General features: G+C 41.8%; 2 protein-coding genes across 4 annotated transcripts in view; one reads left to right on the forward strand and one right to left on the reverse strand.

Moving 5' to 3' along the window:
- The window catches only part of LOC143282719 (unconventional myosin-VI-like), a 54,824-nt gene extending 52,497 nt beyond the window's left edge, over positions 1-2,327 (forward strand). For all 3 annotated transcript variants that reach the window (XM_076588439.1, XM_076588440.1, XM_076588438.1), the window contains exon 32: positions 32-2,327. In XM_076588439.1, coding sequence (XP_076444554.1) covers positions 32-222 — 191 coding nt within the window. In that variant the 3' untranslated portion in view covers positions 223-2,327. The remainder of the gene's footprint in view (positions 1-31) is intronic.
- Positions 2,143-16,337, reverse strand: part of LOC143283226 (ciliary microtubule associated protein 1A-like) — an 18,402-nt gene continuing 4,207 nt past the window's right edge. Inside the window, exons 3-6 of the mRNA XM_076589402.1 lie at positions 15,690-15,781; positions 13,524-13,664; positions 2,985-3,233; positions 2,143-2,154 (exon numbers count right to left, since the gene is read on the reverse strand). Of these exons, the coding sequence (XP_076445517.1) occupies positions 2,143-2,154; positions 2,985-3,233; positions 13,524-13,664; positions 15,690-15,781 (494 nt within the window). The remainder of the gene's footprint in view (positions 2,155-2,984; positions 3,234-13,523; positions 13,665-15,689; positions 15,782-16,337) is intronic.

The raw sequence follows: 16,337 nt of genomic DNA on the forward strand, positions 1-16,337 counted from the left end.
CACCCCATCCCCCTCCTCCCTCCCTCCGCAGGTGTGGACGATTTACAGATGTGTGAACTAAGTCTGGAGGAGACGGGACTGGCTCGTAAGAAAGGAGCGGAGATTCTGCCCAACGAGTTTGAGGAGGACTGGCAGAAACATCGGGGTGCCGAGTACCTGAAGAGAAACGCCTCCAGGGTTTCCTCCAAGTTTCTACAGGCCAAGCTTGGGATACTTAAATAGACTGCGTCTGTCATTGCATCGTTCAGTAGTTTGGTAAAAATTGCCAGAAGTGGTGTTTTGTCGTTTGTGCGTGTGTGTGTGTAAGTGTGTGTGTGTGTGTGCACGTGTGTGTGTGTGCACGTGTGTGTGTGTGTGTGGGTGGGTGTTGTGTGTGGGTGGATGGGTGTAGATGGGTGTATGGATGTGGGTGTAGGTGGGTGTGTCAGTATATATTCTTTGAACTTATTGTTGATTTTATCAAGAAGGACTGAGGACTTTTTGTCATGACTTTTGGAAATGAAAACGTTTGATCACGACTTGGGGAGGGGGGGGGGATTTGAACCAGTTAATGAGTGGGTTTTTTTTTAAACTTATTTTAATGATTGATATGTTCTAATAATGTCTTAAATGAGTGTGTCTGTTGATTACTAGTAGTGGTGGTAGTAGTAGTAGTAGCATCTTATAGTGACTAATATGGAAAGGGAAATGTCAGTGGCACTTGTTAAGTTGTGTATGAATTTAAAGATGTGGGGAATAGAAAGAAGTTGTACGGTGAGAAAGGAGAAAACATTCCATGAATGTTGTGACTGTAATGCTTTGTTATGTGTCCATATTCCGGTGTTTATCTTGTTTCTTTGAATGTTTGAGTTAAACACTTAGCTGCTGTTATATTACTGATGTTTATTGAATTTGAATATGCTGATGAATTTGCCATCCTAGCCATTATTCAAATGGATTTCGTTAAAAAAAAAAAAAAATTTCCTTGTTCTGATGTGTGTGAGTTGATGTATATAACTGATTTCTGTTTGACATTTCAGTTTATTGAAGAGCAAAATTCACAGGTGAATGGGATCACTGCATAAGAAATCTTTGAAGTTTCTGTTCATGATAATCATCCTGGTTTGTTATATTTTAGAATGCTCTCTTTTCTTCCACACACACCACCACCCCGCCCCCCCACGCCCCCTCAACCCCTTTCTTTTTTTTGTTTTTTTGTGTGTGTGTGTTTGGGGGGGGGGGGGTTGTGTGTGTGTTTGCTTGTTTGTTTTAATGTTGTTGCTTTTTTCATTTATTACAAATATAAATTGATTCCCTCCTTATTTCTTTTTTTCTTTGTTTATTTATTGATATATCGTAATATGTGTTGATATATAATACACACTAATGCCTGGGACTGACATGTTAGATTGCAAAATGAATTCAGGGATAATGTAAATGTGATTTGTCAAGGTTGTGCACATTTAAAGATGATACATATCATATTTGTTGAATGTGAGTGATGAACTGATTTCCTTCTTTTATGACTTCTGAATACTGTGATCAATGCAATTACAATTCAAATGACTGATGCCTTTTCGATGACTTACTAATTTGTAATGACGTGCTGATATTTTATTATTTTTGCTTTATGCTGGGTTTATTTTTGTTTTGTTTTTTTTTACCATGAAAGAATATGAATGCTTCATATTTGTACTGGAAATGCAATCTTGCCAATTCTGGTTTTATGTACTTCTTGCCAGGGCTCAGCACTTCTTGCCATTCTCGATTGTCGGTTCAGAGTAAGAAGATGATTGACAGTGACTTTCTATGGTGGTAGAATTGTGGTCCATTCATTTATCATGTTTAGAGAAAAAAAAATGCTCTCCTTCACTCTCAAACTTGGAGGCAAAATTGCACTGGCTTTTAGTGCTGCAGCCTTGTGGGTTGGTTGGCCTTTGGGAACCATCCCAACGCCGACTGTCCTAAAACCCTCTTGGCCGAGAGAGTAGGGATGTAACTGGGGCAAGACACTCTCCACTATAATCAAATTCTAGCCAAATAGTCGGAACAGCAGTTGCCTCCTCTGCTGTTCTGATGGTCATAGTCGGACACGACTATCATATAAATATATAAGTACCTTTATGCAGTTGTTTATTGTTCGTCTCTTTTATTTTGTACCATTTATCTCTGTACCTTGTTTATATGAATACCCAAGTTGTATTAACACAGGGTAAGTTTTGAATGTCTAAAGCGACTTTTTTTTTTGTAACTCAGCCTTGAGTGTCTGAAGTGGTCTTTTTTAGATTGCTTTTTATGGTACTGGAATATGTGTTTTGGTGGTGAAAAGAAATGTTTGAACAATCTTGCTTCATTTTAAGTGTGTGTTCATGTGTGCGTGTGTGTGTGTGTGTGTACATGCACGTGTGTGTGTGTGTGTGTGTACATGCACATGTGTGTGTGTGTGGATTTGCATGTTTGGATGAGTATGCATGCATGTGTGGGGGTGTCCACAGGTCTGCTGAATATGGCCCATTTTTATTATACTATTTTAATCATTTGCCTCCTACATAGTTAAAAAAAATTACATAGTATTTACTTTTTATGATTTCATTCATCTTTTTTTTTCTGTAGAAACCAAGGGAAGGCTATTAAGGCTTATGCGCTGGTCAGGAATCAACTCCCTCCCCCCCAACCCCACTTGTTTTAAAAGGTAATGTGGTGTCAAGTATAATAACGTAAATATGTACCAGAGGCAAGCTTCAACACTTCCTTGAAACTGAAACTGAAATTCAGATTTTACCCAGTGGATAGAAAACCGAATCACTCTGATAGAAAAAAAAACACATACATGTGCATTCATGGATATTCAGCAAGCAAGCTTGCAGGTGTGATCACACACACACACACACACACACACACACACACAACCCACCCCCACACCCCTCACACACACCCAACCCCACACCTCACACACACACACCCAACCCCACCCCCACACCCCTCACACACACACACACACAAACCTTATCGGTCAACACCCTGAACCCAGGAGAGACGCGTCTGGCCTGGGCAGCGTGCCGAAGACCCCCGAAGGAGAAGGCGGGCTGCCTGCGGTGTGTAGAGCGGGGGTCGTGGTCCTGCTGACCCAGCAGGTTGGGCAGGACGTACTGAGGCCCTGGGCTGGTGTACATGGCGGCGATGGGCCTCCGGGGATGCGTGCAGCAAGTGTCCATCGCTGTGTGGGCAAGCTGGCTGGCTTCCTGGCTGCCTGGCTGGTTGGTTGGATGGGTGAGACTTTCCAAGGGTGTACAGGATGCAGGATGAGTTTCTTTTGTTTTGTAGTTGTTTTTTCGCCTCAAAGGGGACAGGATGTAGGAGGGGGGTTTTTTTCGGATTTTTCACCTCAAAGGGGACATGATGTAGGAGAGTTTGTTGTTGTTTTTTTCTCGGGTTTTTCACTTCGAATGGGACAGGATGTAAGAGAGGTTTTTTGCCTCAAAGATGCAGGAGGGTGTCGTTCCTGTTTTGTTTTTGTTTTTCTTCACCTCAAAGGGGACAATATGCAGGAGGGGGATTTTCACCTCAAATGAGACAGGTTGTAGGAGGTTGTTTGGGTTTTTTTTCCCCGTCTCAAATGGGACAGAATGCAGTAGTTGTTTTTTTTCTTTACCTCAATGGAAACAGGATGTGGGAGGGTGGTTTTCACTCAAAAGGAGACTGGGTGCAGAAGAGGTGGGGGTTTTTTTGTTTGTTTTGGTTTGGGTTTTTTACCTCGAAGTAGACTGGATGCAGTAGGTTTTTGTGTGTGTTTTGTTTTTTTGTTTTTTAACCTCAAAGTAGACTGGATGCAGGAGGTGTTTGTTTGTTGTTGTTGTTTTCACCTCAAAGTAGACTGGATGCAGGAAGGGTTTATCAATTCAAAGAAGACTGGATGCAGGAAGGGTTTATCAATTCAAAGAAGACTGGATGCAGGAAGGGTTTTATCAATTCAAAGAAGACTGGATGCAGGAAAGGTTTTATCAATTCAAAGAAGACTGGATGCAGGAAGGGTTTTATCAATTCAAAGAAGACTGGATGACTGAAGGGTTTTATCAATTCAAAGAAGACTGGATGCAGGAAGGGTTTATCAATTCAAAGAAGACTGGATGCAGGAAGGGTTTATCAATTCAAAGAAGACTGGATGCAGGAAGGGCTTTATAAATTCAAAGAAGACTGGATGCAGGAAGGGCTTTATCAATTCAAAGGAGACTGGATGCAGGAAGGGTTTTATCAATTCAAAGGAGACTGGATGCAGGAAGGGCTTTATCAATTCAAAGAAGACTGGATGCAGGAAGGGCTTTATCAATTCAAAGAAGACTGGATGCAGGAAGGGCTTTATCAATTCAAAGAAGACTGGATGCAGGAAGGGCTTTATCAATTCAAAGGAGACTGGATGCAGGAAGGGTTTTATCAATTCAAAGGAGACTGGATGCAGGAAGGGCTTTATCAATTCAAAGAAGACTGGATGCAGGAAGGGTTTTATCAATTCAAAGAAGACTGGATGCAGGAAGGGCTTTATAAATTCAAAGAAGACTGGATGCAGGAAGGGTTTATCAATTCAAAGAAGACTGGATGCAGGAAGGGTTTTATCAATTCAAAGAAGACTGGATGCAGGAAGGGTTTATCAATTCAAAGAAGACTGGATGCAGGAAGGGTTTTATCAATTCAAAGAAGACTGGATGCAGGAAGGGTTTTATCAATTCAAAGAAGACTGGATGCAGGAAGGGTTTTATCAATTCAAAGAAGACTGGATGCAGGAAGGGTTTTATCAATTCAAAGAAGACTGGATGCAGGAAGGGTTTATCAATTCAAAGAATACTGGATGCAGGAAGGGTTTATCAATTCAAAGAAGACTGGATGCAGGAAGGGCTTTATCAATTCAAAGAAGACTGGATGCAGGAAGGGTTTTATCAATTCAAAGGAGACTGGATGCAGGAAGGGCTTTATCAATTCAAAGGAGACTGGATGCAGGAAGGGTTTTATCAATTCAAAGGAGACTGGATGCAGGAAGGGCTTTATCAATTCAAAGAAGACTGGATGCAGGAAGGGCTTTATCAATTCAAAGAAGACTGGATGCAGGAAGGGCTTTATCAATTCAAAGAAGACTGGATGCAGGAAGGGCTTTATCAATTCAAAGGAGACTGGATGCAGGAAGGGTTTTATCAATTCAAAGGAGACTGGATGCAGGAAGGGCTTTATCAATTCAAAGAAGACTGGATGCAGGAAGGGTTTTATCAATTCAAAGAAGACTGGATGCAGGAAGGGCTTTATCAATTCAAAGAAGACTGGATGCAGGAAGGGTTTTATCAATTCAAAGAAGACTGGATGCAGGAAGGGTTTTATCAATTCAAAGAAGACTGGATGCAGGAAGGGTTTATCAATTCAAAGAAGACTGGATGCAGGAAGGGTTTTATCAATTCAAAGGAGACTGGATGCAGGAAGGGCTTTATCAATTCAAAGAAGACTGGATGCAGGAAGGGCTTTATCAATTCAAAGAAGACTGGATGCAGGAAGGGCTTTATCAATTCAAAGAAGACTGGATGCTGGAAGGGTTTTATCAATTCAAAGAAGACTGGATGCAGGAAGGGTTTATCAATTCAAAGAAGACTGGATGCAGGAAGGGTTTATCAATTCAAAGAAGACTGGATGCAGGAAGGGTTTATCAATTCAAAGAATACTGGATGCAGGAAGGGTTTATCAATTCAAAGGAGACAGACGGGTTTTTTTCTCCACCTCAAAGGATACAGGCTACAGGAGCGATTTTCGCCTTAAAAAAGACAGAGGTGTTGTTTTTTTTTCTTCACCTCAAAGGAGACCGAGCTTGTTGTTGTTTTTCCATCCCAAAGGAGAAACAGTGTTGGAAAGGTTTTTGTCACATAGCACTGGAAGGCAAGTTGAATGCCAGGTATGGTCAGTGAATACCTGTTGTTGTTGTTTTCTTGTTGTTTTTAAGACGTTCTGCTGCAGAACGTAGGATCTTTTTAAATTTCATTTTGTGGATAATACGTGAACTTATAACAACACGTAAGATTCAATTAAGCATTTTGAATCACAATAGACAGGCACATAACACAACTTATTATGACATAAAGAAAATAAATGACAAAAGATGACAAAACACATAGATAGCTTACTTCTCCTTCTGTGTATTGCATGTTGTTCGTCGGATTTCTTTTAAGTTTAACAAATAGCACTTTTTGGTTCTGTTACGGATGCTTTTTGTTGTAGCTGCTACTGTTGCTGCAACTAGTAGATACGGCAACAACAACTACTACAGCTGCTACTACTACTTCCGCTGCTGCTACAACAACTACTACTTCTGTACTGTTGCTGCTTCTGTGGCAGTGCTGCTACTGCTACTACTTTTAGTACTATTTCTGCTGTTGTTATATGTTATTACGTCTATCACTATTGTTGATGACATGTCTGTCACTACTGGTGATAACATTGTTTTGTTCTGTTTTCCAGCCACTACTGTTCAGTGTTACAAACCTACCACTGCTGCTGCCAACTTGAGCAGCCGCTGCTGTTTCCACTATTGCATCTGCTGCTATGACGAATGACATTACTTTCTATTCGTGTTGCTGCAGCCTCGATCTTCTGCTCGTATTTTCTGAAACTGTTGTGGTTTCTACAAAATGATGATATTGGGCTACCAGTATTAGCGCTTCTGTATTCTGTTATCATCAGTCCTTCGGCTGCTGCATTTTGTATTTTATATTTCTTTTTATCACAACAGATTTATCTGTGTGAAATTCGGGCTGCTCTCCCCAGGAAGAGCGCGTCGCTATACTACAGCGCCACCCATTTTTTTGTATTTTTCCTGCGTGCAGTTTTATTTGTTTTTCCTATTGACGTGGATTTTTCTCCAGAATTTTGCCAGGAACAACCCTTTTGTTGCCGTGGGTTCTTTTACGTGCGCTAAGTGCGTGCTGCACACGGGACCTCGGTTTATCGTCTCATCCGAATGAGTAGCGTCCAGACCACCACTCAAGGTCTAGTGGAGGGGGAGAAAATATCGGCGGCTGAGCCGTGATTCGAACCAGCGCGCTCAGATTCTCTCGCTTCCTAGGCGGACGCGTTACCTCTAGGCCATCACTCCACTATTTATTGCTGCTGTTGCTGCCGCCTCTAAAACGAACATCACTACTACTACTACTGCTGCTGCTAGTATTACTACTGCTACTGTTGCTGCTACTACGAAGTCTACTACATTGGTTTGCGCATTCCATCTTAATCTAGATACCCGTTGATGTTTGTGCTACTGCCACAACCACCTTGCTTCACTTTTGCCGATACTGGCTGCTGCTACTGCTGATGATTCTGCTACCTTTTCCCACCACAACAAAAAATGGAGGTGACGATAACAACAAAAATAACGGCGTTTATTATTAATTAATTAACCACAGGCATTGACAACAAACTGCTCTTTCGATCACTCCTCGCAAGCAGTCGTGTATTCGTGTGTCTGTCAAGCTGTGTTAGTGCAGCAAGCACTTAGTAAAAACTAATCTTTGACAACCAGAGGGTTGTCGCTGACAACATTCTGCAGATGAATCTATGTTGGTTGTCAAAGAACTGTACAAGAGGAGAGAAAAAAAATGGGTGGCACGTATATCTACTGCACTTTGGCAGTGCCCCCCCTCCCCTCCATTCTCCAGAATTTGACAACATAACGCAATACAACTCAGTGCAACAAACTACAAATGACAATAGAAATGTGTGTGTGTGTGTGTGTGTGTGTGCGCGCGTGTGTGTGTGTGTGTGTAGGGAACACAATGCAGTACACTTACAATGTCTCATAATTTTTTGAAACTTAGAGACGAAGCCATTTTGATCGTTGTGTACCTGCAAACTAGCCGTTTAATCACTACCGAACAGTTCATTGACAGATGAACAAACTGACGTATAATGGGTATACGACGGGGTCCATGCTTACCACCTCACCAAAGCACTGCTCGTGCGGCCCTGTCAACGAAAAAAAAAACACTGACAAAAAGCAGCGGATTGCTTCATGCAAATATCACAATCCCTACCGTTCTGCTTACACAAACATCGTGATCCTGTTTGTCTTACTTATACAAGCATCATAATCCCTACTGCTCTGTTAAACAAACATCATGGCCCTGTTGTTTGTCTAGCAAGAAAAAAAAAATACGACACCCGTTCCACAAACGCAGTTCACGATTGCGTGAAACTTCACTGCTCAGGTTATACTGATTTTGCTTCAGTCATACTATTGCTTCGTTGCTACTGATCCGGGCTATTTGCCGGCTTAATAACGCGTGGATTGGATGAGATTAGCAGTGCAATGTAACCACTTTAATTGATAGGAAATGGGGAGAGAAAAGAAAGACAGGAAGCATGGGAATGATGATGTGTGTTGACTAGCAGAGCTGTTGTCGACCGATGTGTGTGGAAATAACGGATGTGTGTGGAAATACGGGTTGTGCATTCAGAATACTTCAAGGATTACAATAAAAAGAATACTTTATGTGCTACATGTTTTTAAAAGTTTACGTTTGGGTAATTCGAAATGGTAACACACACACACACACACGACAAAAAAAAGACTTTTTTTTCTCTCTCATTTTGCCTCAGAAAGCAAGTTTCATTTCACTGTGCGGTGTCACCTTCTTTGGACAAGCAGTTCCGAACTAGAATTCGTAGTCTGGCCTTCGGACATCGTCAAGATACGCATAAAAAAAGGTAAGTTTGATTTGGGAGAGAGTGGGCGTGAGATACTATGGGTGAAAGGACTGGCAGTGACTGAAAATGTGTGTATGTGGGATTCTTCTGCATGGTGTGTGTGTGTGTGTGTGTGTTTTCTTTTATTCATTTTTACTTTGAGTGATGTTCGACAAGTCTATCTGTGTGTGTGTGTGTGTGTGTGTGTGTGTGTGTGTGTGTGTTATGTCCCGCCATTTGGTGTATATTTTTCGAGTAAAGTTTATTTTCTTATCATACGACCCCACGACAAAAGCGAATCAATGTTTTGTTGCTGTTATTGTTGTCTTTCGACTTAAAGAAGTTATTAATAAATAACTTTTTTTTTTAAGTTTGAAACGCTATCGATTTTCCCTTCAGAGTGCTGGCACTTTATTCTGTACCACTTCACGTTTGTTTGTTTTTTGTTTTTTCACATGTTACCTACAAGTGTCGTACCGCTATAGCCTGTTGGCCGAGTGGTTTGGCTTTACTACTCTTCCTCCACCTTTTCGAACCATCAGAGTTCCATGTTTCAAACTTACGCTTGCATATATATGCATAAAGGTGAAATTCCATAGAACCGAAAAACCTATGTGAAGTTCACAAGCTAACTTCGCAACGAAAGAAAAAAACAATATCGCATCAACCTTTTCGTCAATGCGTAAATTCACAGACGAAAATTTCGCACGAACTTTGCTGCGAAACTTTCCTGTCTTGAAGCCTTTGACAAACTTCGCTTACCTTATAACAGAATAACCGTTGTCTCTAGTCGAAAGTCAACGGAGCTGGGCCACTGATATGTTTGCTTTTCGGTTTGATATGGTCTAATCCTCGTTTCGCTAACGACTGTGCATCAACGGCATACGGCTGTACCCAGCACTGAACCTGTTTCGTTTCCACTGATGAACTGCATCAACAATAATACGAATGTCTGGCACCTATATCACTTTGGACTTCATCAAGGATTCAAGCGAATTCCTTGCAGCGTCTCCGTTTCAACGTTGACTTCATCAGTGACATTGGGGATTTGAGTACTGTCTCTGAGGAGGTGGCAACAAAATTTGATCGCGTCTGATAAGGTCTTGTTGTCTGTATCCAGGATTGTGATGGGTAGGGAGGGGGTATGGGTGGGAGTGAGGTGGCTTGGAAACTGATTATGAGTTAGCTGTTATTGTCGTGTATATAGGGCTGGGGCGGTTGCCGTCTTTTATTCGTTGATTTTATTTGTAGATTTATCTGTTTTTCGTAGTGGATAACTACGTATGTGTTCATCTTTTATGCGAGATGCGTGGTGTGTGTGTGTGTGTGTGTGTGTGCGTGTGTGTGCATGTTGTGTGTAGATGCGTGCGCGCGCGCGTGTGTGTATATGTATGTGTGTGTACAGGTGTGTATGTGATACGCAGAGAGAGAGAGAGAGAGAGAGAGAGAGAGAGAGAGAGAGAGAGAGAATTACTGTTATATGCACATAGTATACCGCGGGCGCGCGTACCCCATACATACACGCACATTTTCAAGGACATGTCCAAGAACACGTGCACGCGCTTACACACACACACACACACACACACACACACACACACACACACATTAATGCACAGTTACAAGAGTGCTAATAACGAAAAATATGTTTTGACTTTGTCTATTCTTTACGTTCCATAAACCTGAACTGGGTACTTCACAAGATTGTTATCAATATCACAAGATCTGACCACTTCAGTTAAAGAAAAAAGGTAAGAAAGGAAACTAATGCAGCTATTAAATATGGAGGTTGATTTCGTCGTGTTTTAATTCGCTTGAAAACTTCTTACTTCAGGTGTATTTAAATTTAAACCTCCGTATGAGTATTCCACTGTGCTATTGACATCACACGTCACACACGGTTAAGTTTGGAAATAATGTATTTTGCAATCAAGTATGACCTCATGGTATACACGCGCTCAACAAAAAGTTAAGGACCGACCACTTCATTAGAGCAGGATTATTTTCTCAAAATGTTTTCGTTTGTTTTTAAATCTCGCGATGATTGTAATTATGCAGGCTGCTTACGGCCCATTACTGATTTCTCTTTGCTCTTTGAATACACATACGGCTGTTTATAAAGACACAAGCGCACACGAACAGCTTTGAAAATGCGTTTGAAATAATCGATGTTTCAACCACAAAATTGTTGTTATCCAGTGGTTTATAAGCGATAACCGTGAAATTTGTAAAAATGAATAAATAAATGGATACATAAAATGGAGGTGCGCATACAAGAAAGCACCCATGTAATGAATGGCACTCATTACATTGGCTGTATACACGGCTGTCTGTCAAAAATTTTGGCATCATTTTAAAAATTCTCATAAGAAGAAAATGCAAGGGGAAAAAAAGGGGGGGTGCGGGGCGGAGTGGTAGAAGGGAGGGGGGGGGGGGGGGCATTTTGGATTAGAGGATCGATTTATCTCGGACACAGAAACAAGACTTTTACCCTGCAAAGTTCCGTCAAAGGCTGAAAAAGGTGATGATGATGCACGTCCCATGGCATGCTGAGAGGCACTGAGAAACTGGGCCGGTTACACTCGAGTCTCGACTGAGGCTCTATCATTGAGCAAGGGTGATATATGACGAGTGACAACTAGACAGACGCACGTCTGTCTTCTGCTGGAATGATGAGATGCAGAAACAGGGCCGTTTACTCTCGAGGCTCTATCACAGAGAGAGGGTGATGTAAGATGAGTGATGACGTCACAATGTACGTCACAACATTTGTAGAGATCCGGAAACACGCTTGGTTTTGGGTTGTTGTTTTTTGTTTGTTTGTTTGTTTTGTTGTTGTTTGTTTTTTTCCCCATAGGTTCATCCCCCACGTAGAAATCGGGAAAACAGCCGGTCATTCTGGGGATTCTATCATGGGAAGGAGGGAGGTGGATGACGCAGTACGAGTGACGTCATGAGGCACGTCATGATGTTGAGATCAGGCCAGTTACTCTTTATAGGTTCCACCAAAGCGCAAGGGTGAGGTAGTAGGTGTGGCGTAAACATGCACGCTGTGTGATGGCTTCATTGAATCAGAAAACAGGTCACACACACACACACACACACACACACACACACACACGTGTGTGCGTGTGTGTGTGTGTGTGTGTGTGTGTGTGTGTGTGATCTCATTGCGGGCATTGGAACAAGTCCTTGCCGTACTCAACAGCGAATGATGACATCATACACAAAGTCACAGGCTGCTTTGTAGTCACTCAGGAAGCCGGTTCTATCACAGAGGCGAGGTGCAGACGGTGACGCCACGGTAGCATGAAGATGCGTGGATGCACGTGGGTCGCATATATATATATATATATATATATATATATACTATTACCGTGGTAAGGTAAGGTAAGATCAGATCAGATCAGATCAGAACAGAGGGCCCGACTTCACTGTGGAGGTTCGGCATTGAAGGTGGAGGAGTATGGAGAATGGTGGATGCCGAAGGAGAAAGATGGCTGCTCGCGATGGGCGTGGCACTGTTGAGAGAGAGAGAGAGGAGAAGGACTGAGCCAGTGATATATGATAATAATCATCATTATCATAATGAATAAATAAATATAGATAGATATATTAAAAAGTTAAAAAGCAGAAGTTTGGGATTGCGGGGCAGAAGACTGGTTTGGGAATAGGGAGTAAGGGGCGCTCGCAACACTATGCACTTCAAACACAATGAGAACTGACATCTTCAGGCCTGTAAACAACACAACACAACACAATACAATGCAACACAATACAACACAATGCAATACAATACCACACAATACAACACAATACAATATAATAGAACACAATACCACATACCACACCACACCACACCAAACGACACCACACCACACCACAACATAAAACACGACACCACACCACACCACACCACACCACACCACAACATAACACATCACATCAGACCCCACCACAACACTACACAGCACAAAACAACACAACGGAACACAACACAACGCACTACTAACACAGTGAGAACTGACATCTTCAGGCCTGTAGGCTCCGGGGCCGGTCTTGGCGGTACTGTCCACATGGGGAAGTAATACAATACAATACAATACAATACAATACAATACAATACAATACAAACACTGTGAGAACTGACATCTTCAGGCCTGTAGGCTCCGGGGCCGGTCTTGACGGTACTGTCCACATGGGGAAGTAATACGATACGATACGATACGATACGATACGATACAATGCAATGCAATGCAATACAATACAATGCAATACAATACAATACAATACAAACACAGTGAGAACTGACATCTTCAGGCCTGTAGGCTCTGGGGCCGGTCTTGGCGGTACTGTCCACATGGGGAAGTAATACAATACAATACAATACAATACAATACAATACAATACGATACAATACAATGCAATGCAATGCAATGCAATACAATACAATACAATACAATACAGTGAGAACTGACATCTTCAGGTCTGTAGGCTCCGGTGCTAGTCTTGACGGTACTGTCCACATGGGGAAGTAATACAATACAATACAATACGATACGATACAATACAATGCAATGCAATACAATACAATGCAACGCAATGCAATGCAATGCAATACAATACAACGCAATACAAACACACTGAGAACTGACATCTTCAGGTCTGTAGGCTCCGGGGCCGGTCTTGACGGTACTGTCCACATGGGGAAGTAATGCAATACAATACAATACAATACAATACAATACGATACAATACAATACAATACAATACAATACAATGCAATGCAATGCAATACAATACAATACAATACAAACAATACAGTGAGAACTGACATCTTCAGGCCTGTAGGTTCCGGGGCCGGGCTTGACGCTGGTGTCCCCGGGCGGGAAGACCCGGGGCCCCAGGGTGTACTCAGGCATCTTCCGCTTGTACACGGACGGCTTGGTCGTGTTGTAGGTGCCTGGGCCTGGGGCCTGGTAGTGCACAGCAACAAGTTCAGCATCATCATCATCATCATTATCGTCGTCTTCTTCATCGTCGTCATCATCGGCATCATCATCGTCATCATCACCATCGTCATCATCATCATCATCGACATCATTATCATCATCATCGTCATCAACGTCACATCATCGTCGTCATCGTCATAGTCATCGTCGTTGTCGTCAACATCATCATCGTCATCATGATCATTAATTAATGATCATAATCAATGATAACTGTTCATTGTTGCTCATAGTCTATCCGACCGCACAGGGCTATATATCAGAACTGTCAAACCTTACAGATGTTCAGCCACGTCAACACGAAACTGGCACATCTATTAAAATAATGATAATAATAAACAAACAAACAAAAACAAAACAAACAAAAAAACACCAACAAAAACAACAACACCAAGACAACCCCACAAAACACAGTTCGTGAAACCTGATCCTAACCATTTAACTCAGTAAGGCAAATCAGACTAAGACGTGCTAAGTACGTCAGCCCTTCCGCTTAATTTATCATCCCCTGATTTTTTTTTTTTTTAATCGTAAAAAATAAAATGATTTTTAAAAAAAAAAAAAAAAAAATATATATATATATATATATATATATATATGTCCAAGCCAAACAAAAAAATAGATAAAAGGCCATATAGGCAAATAACACCGCAGAATGGTCAGCTACTTCCCCATCACAGGGTTTACAATTTCACAGTTTGTATACCTCCATTACAGACTGCGGAAAAGAGAGAGAGAGAGAGAGAGAGAGAGAGAGAGAGAGAGAGAGAGAGAGAGAGAGAGAGAGAGAGGGGAATGGACTGGTAAGGCAGAAAAAAAGAGAACTGCGAAGGAAGGGTGGGGGGGGGGGAGGCAGAAATAAAGAGAGCAATAGAAAAGAGAAAATTTCTAGCACAACATTTCAAGAAGGTGGGAGATACTACTTATACTATAAAAAAAAATAATAATAATAATAAAAAAACAAGACAGGCAAGGCCTTCAAGACTCACTTGTGATACACTTTAAAAAAAATCCAAGCTTTCTATGTATTGAGTATAATTTCAGTATGTGATGTTTAAGATGAGAAAGATCAGTTTAAAACAAATTAAGTCCCCTAGCATTAATTACAGAGTAAATTCCCTTTTTTACTATCTGCACCAAAACGTTTGCAAAATAAATAAAACTTCCATGCGTAGCAAAAGAAGTTCCTGTTTGAGCAAAAAATGATAATAATGACTGCTCTTGTTGCTGGGTCAGAATATCAGATCAAAGTGCCAAGTTTAGAGAATACAAAAAATATAAATATAACAGTAAATGCAGTTTGCATATAATTAGGCTTCATTTTTTTAAAAAATTTTGTGCCCATCCCAGAGGTGCAATATTATTTTAAACAAGATGACTGAAAAGAACTGAATGTTTCCTATTTTCATGCCTAATTTGGAGTCCGCTGACAAAGTATTTGCAGAGAAAATGTCAATGTTAAAGTTTACCACGAACATACAGAGAGAGAGAGAGAGAGAGAGAGAGAGAGAGAGAGAGAGAGAGAGAGAGAGAGAGACTACCGAACACCGGGTTAAAACATAGACTGACCTTGTTTACACAAGTGAGTCAAAAAAGACCCCCGACATCCCCACAAGGGATCATAATGACAATATTTTATTCATAATAATGATCGTCATCACCATCATCTTCTTAATCAATACCATCACCATCACCATCGTCATCTTAACAGTATTAATATAACGTATTTATATGAGACTAAATCAAGGCGTTTGTAACAATAATTTATTTCAAGGACCTACAATGCCTTTCCATGTAAAACATATCCCGCCACCACAACCACCACCACCACTTCCCCCTCCCAACACCCTCACCCTCACTCCCTTGGACACCTCCACCCCCACACCCCCAAACCCTCCCCCCCACCCTCCCTCGCTCCCTCCCTCCCTCCCCGCCAATCCCAACCCCAAACAAACCAAACCACCCCAACCCCTGTCCTCGCAGATGACTGACTTTGGCCAGGTCCTCGGAGAAGCTTCCACGGTTGGACCTAGGCGCCATGGAGTAGAGGGGTTTGGTAGGCTTGGTGCTGTCCACAATGCCGCCTCCCAGCATCGGGGGCAGGCTGTACCGGTTGGGCGCTGCGAGTGTGTGTGTGTGTGTGTGTGTGTGTGTGTGTGTACAGAGCATGGAAGGGAACACAAAAAAAGGAATAATAATCATGAATATATAAAGAGATCGATTGAAAGCTGGGGGTGGGGGGCGTGGGGATCGGAGGGGAGCGTTGGTTGGGGGGAGGGGGGTGTTCAGGGGGGCGGAAGTGTTGGGCGGTGTGTGTATGGAAAAAGAAGGAAGAATGAACAACAACAACAGCAACAACAACAACAACAACAACAATCATGACATGAATATGAATGACGAAAATAACATTAAAAAACAAACAAACAACAACAACAACAGCAACACACACACACACACACACACACACACACACACACACACACACTTATACAACAAATAGTATTATCATGCTCATGTGGGCGCGTGGGAGGGGAAGAGGGAAGTGGGTTGTATATATGAATCAGAATCAGAATCATATTTATTTGTCACGAAAACAATCAGTGGAAAAAATTTAGACACAACGGTTATGTGTGTGTGTGT

This window comes from Babylonia areolata, chromosome 6 (genome assembly GCF_041734735.1).
Source record: "Babylonia areolata isolate BAREFJ2019XMU chromosome 6, ASM4173473v1, whole genome shotgun sequence".
Classification (NCBI taxonomy): Eukaryota; Metazoa; Mollusca; class Gastropoda; order Neogastropoda; family Buccinidae; genus Babylonia; species Babylonia areolata.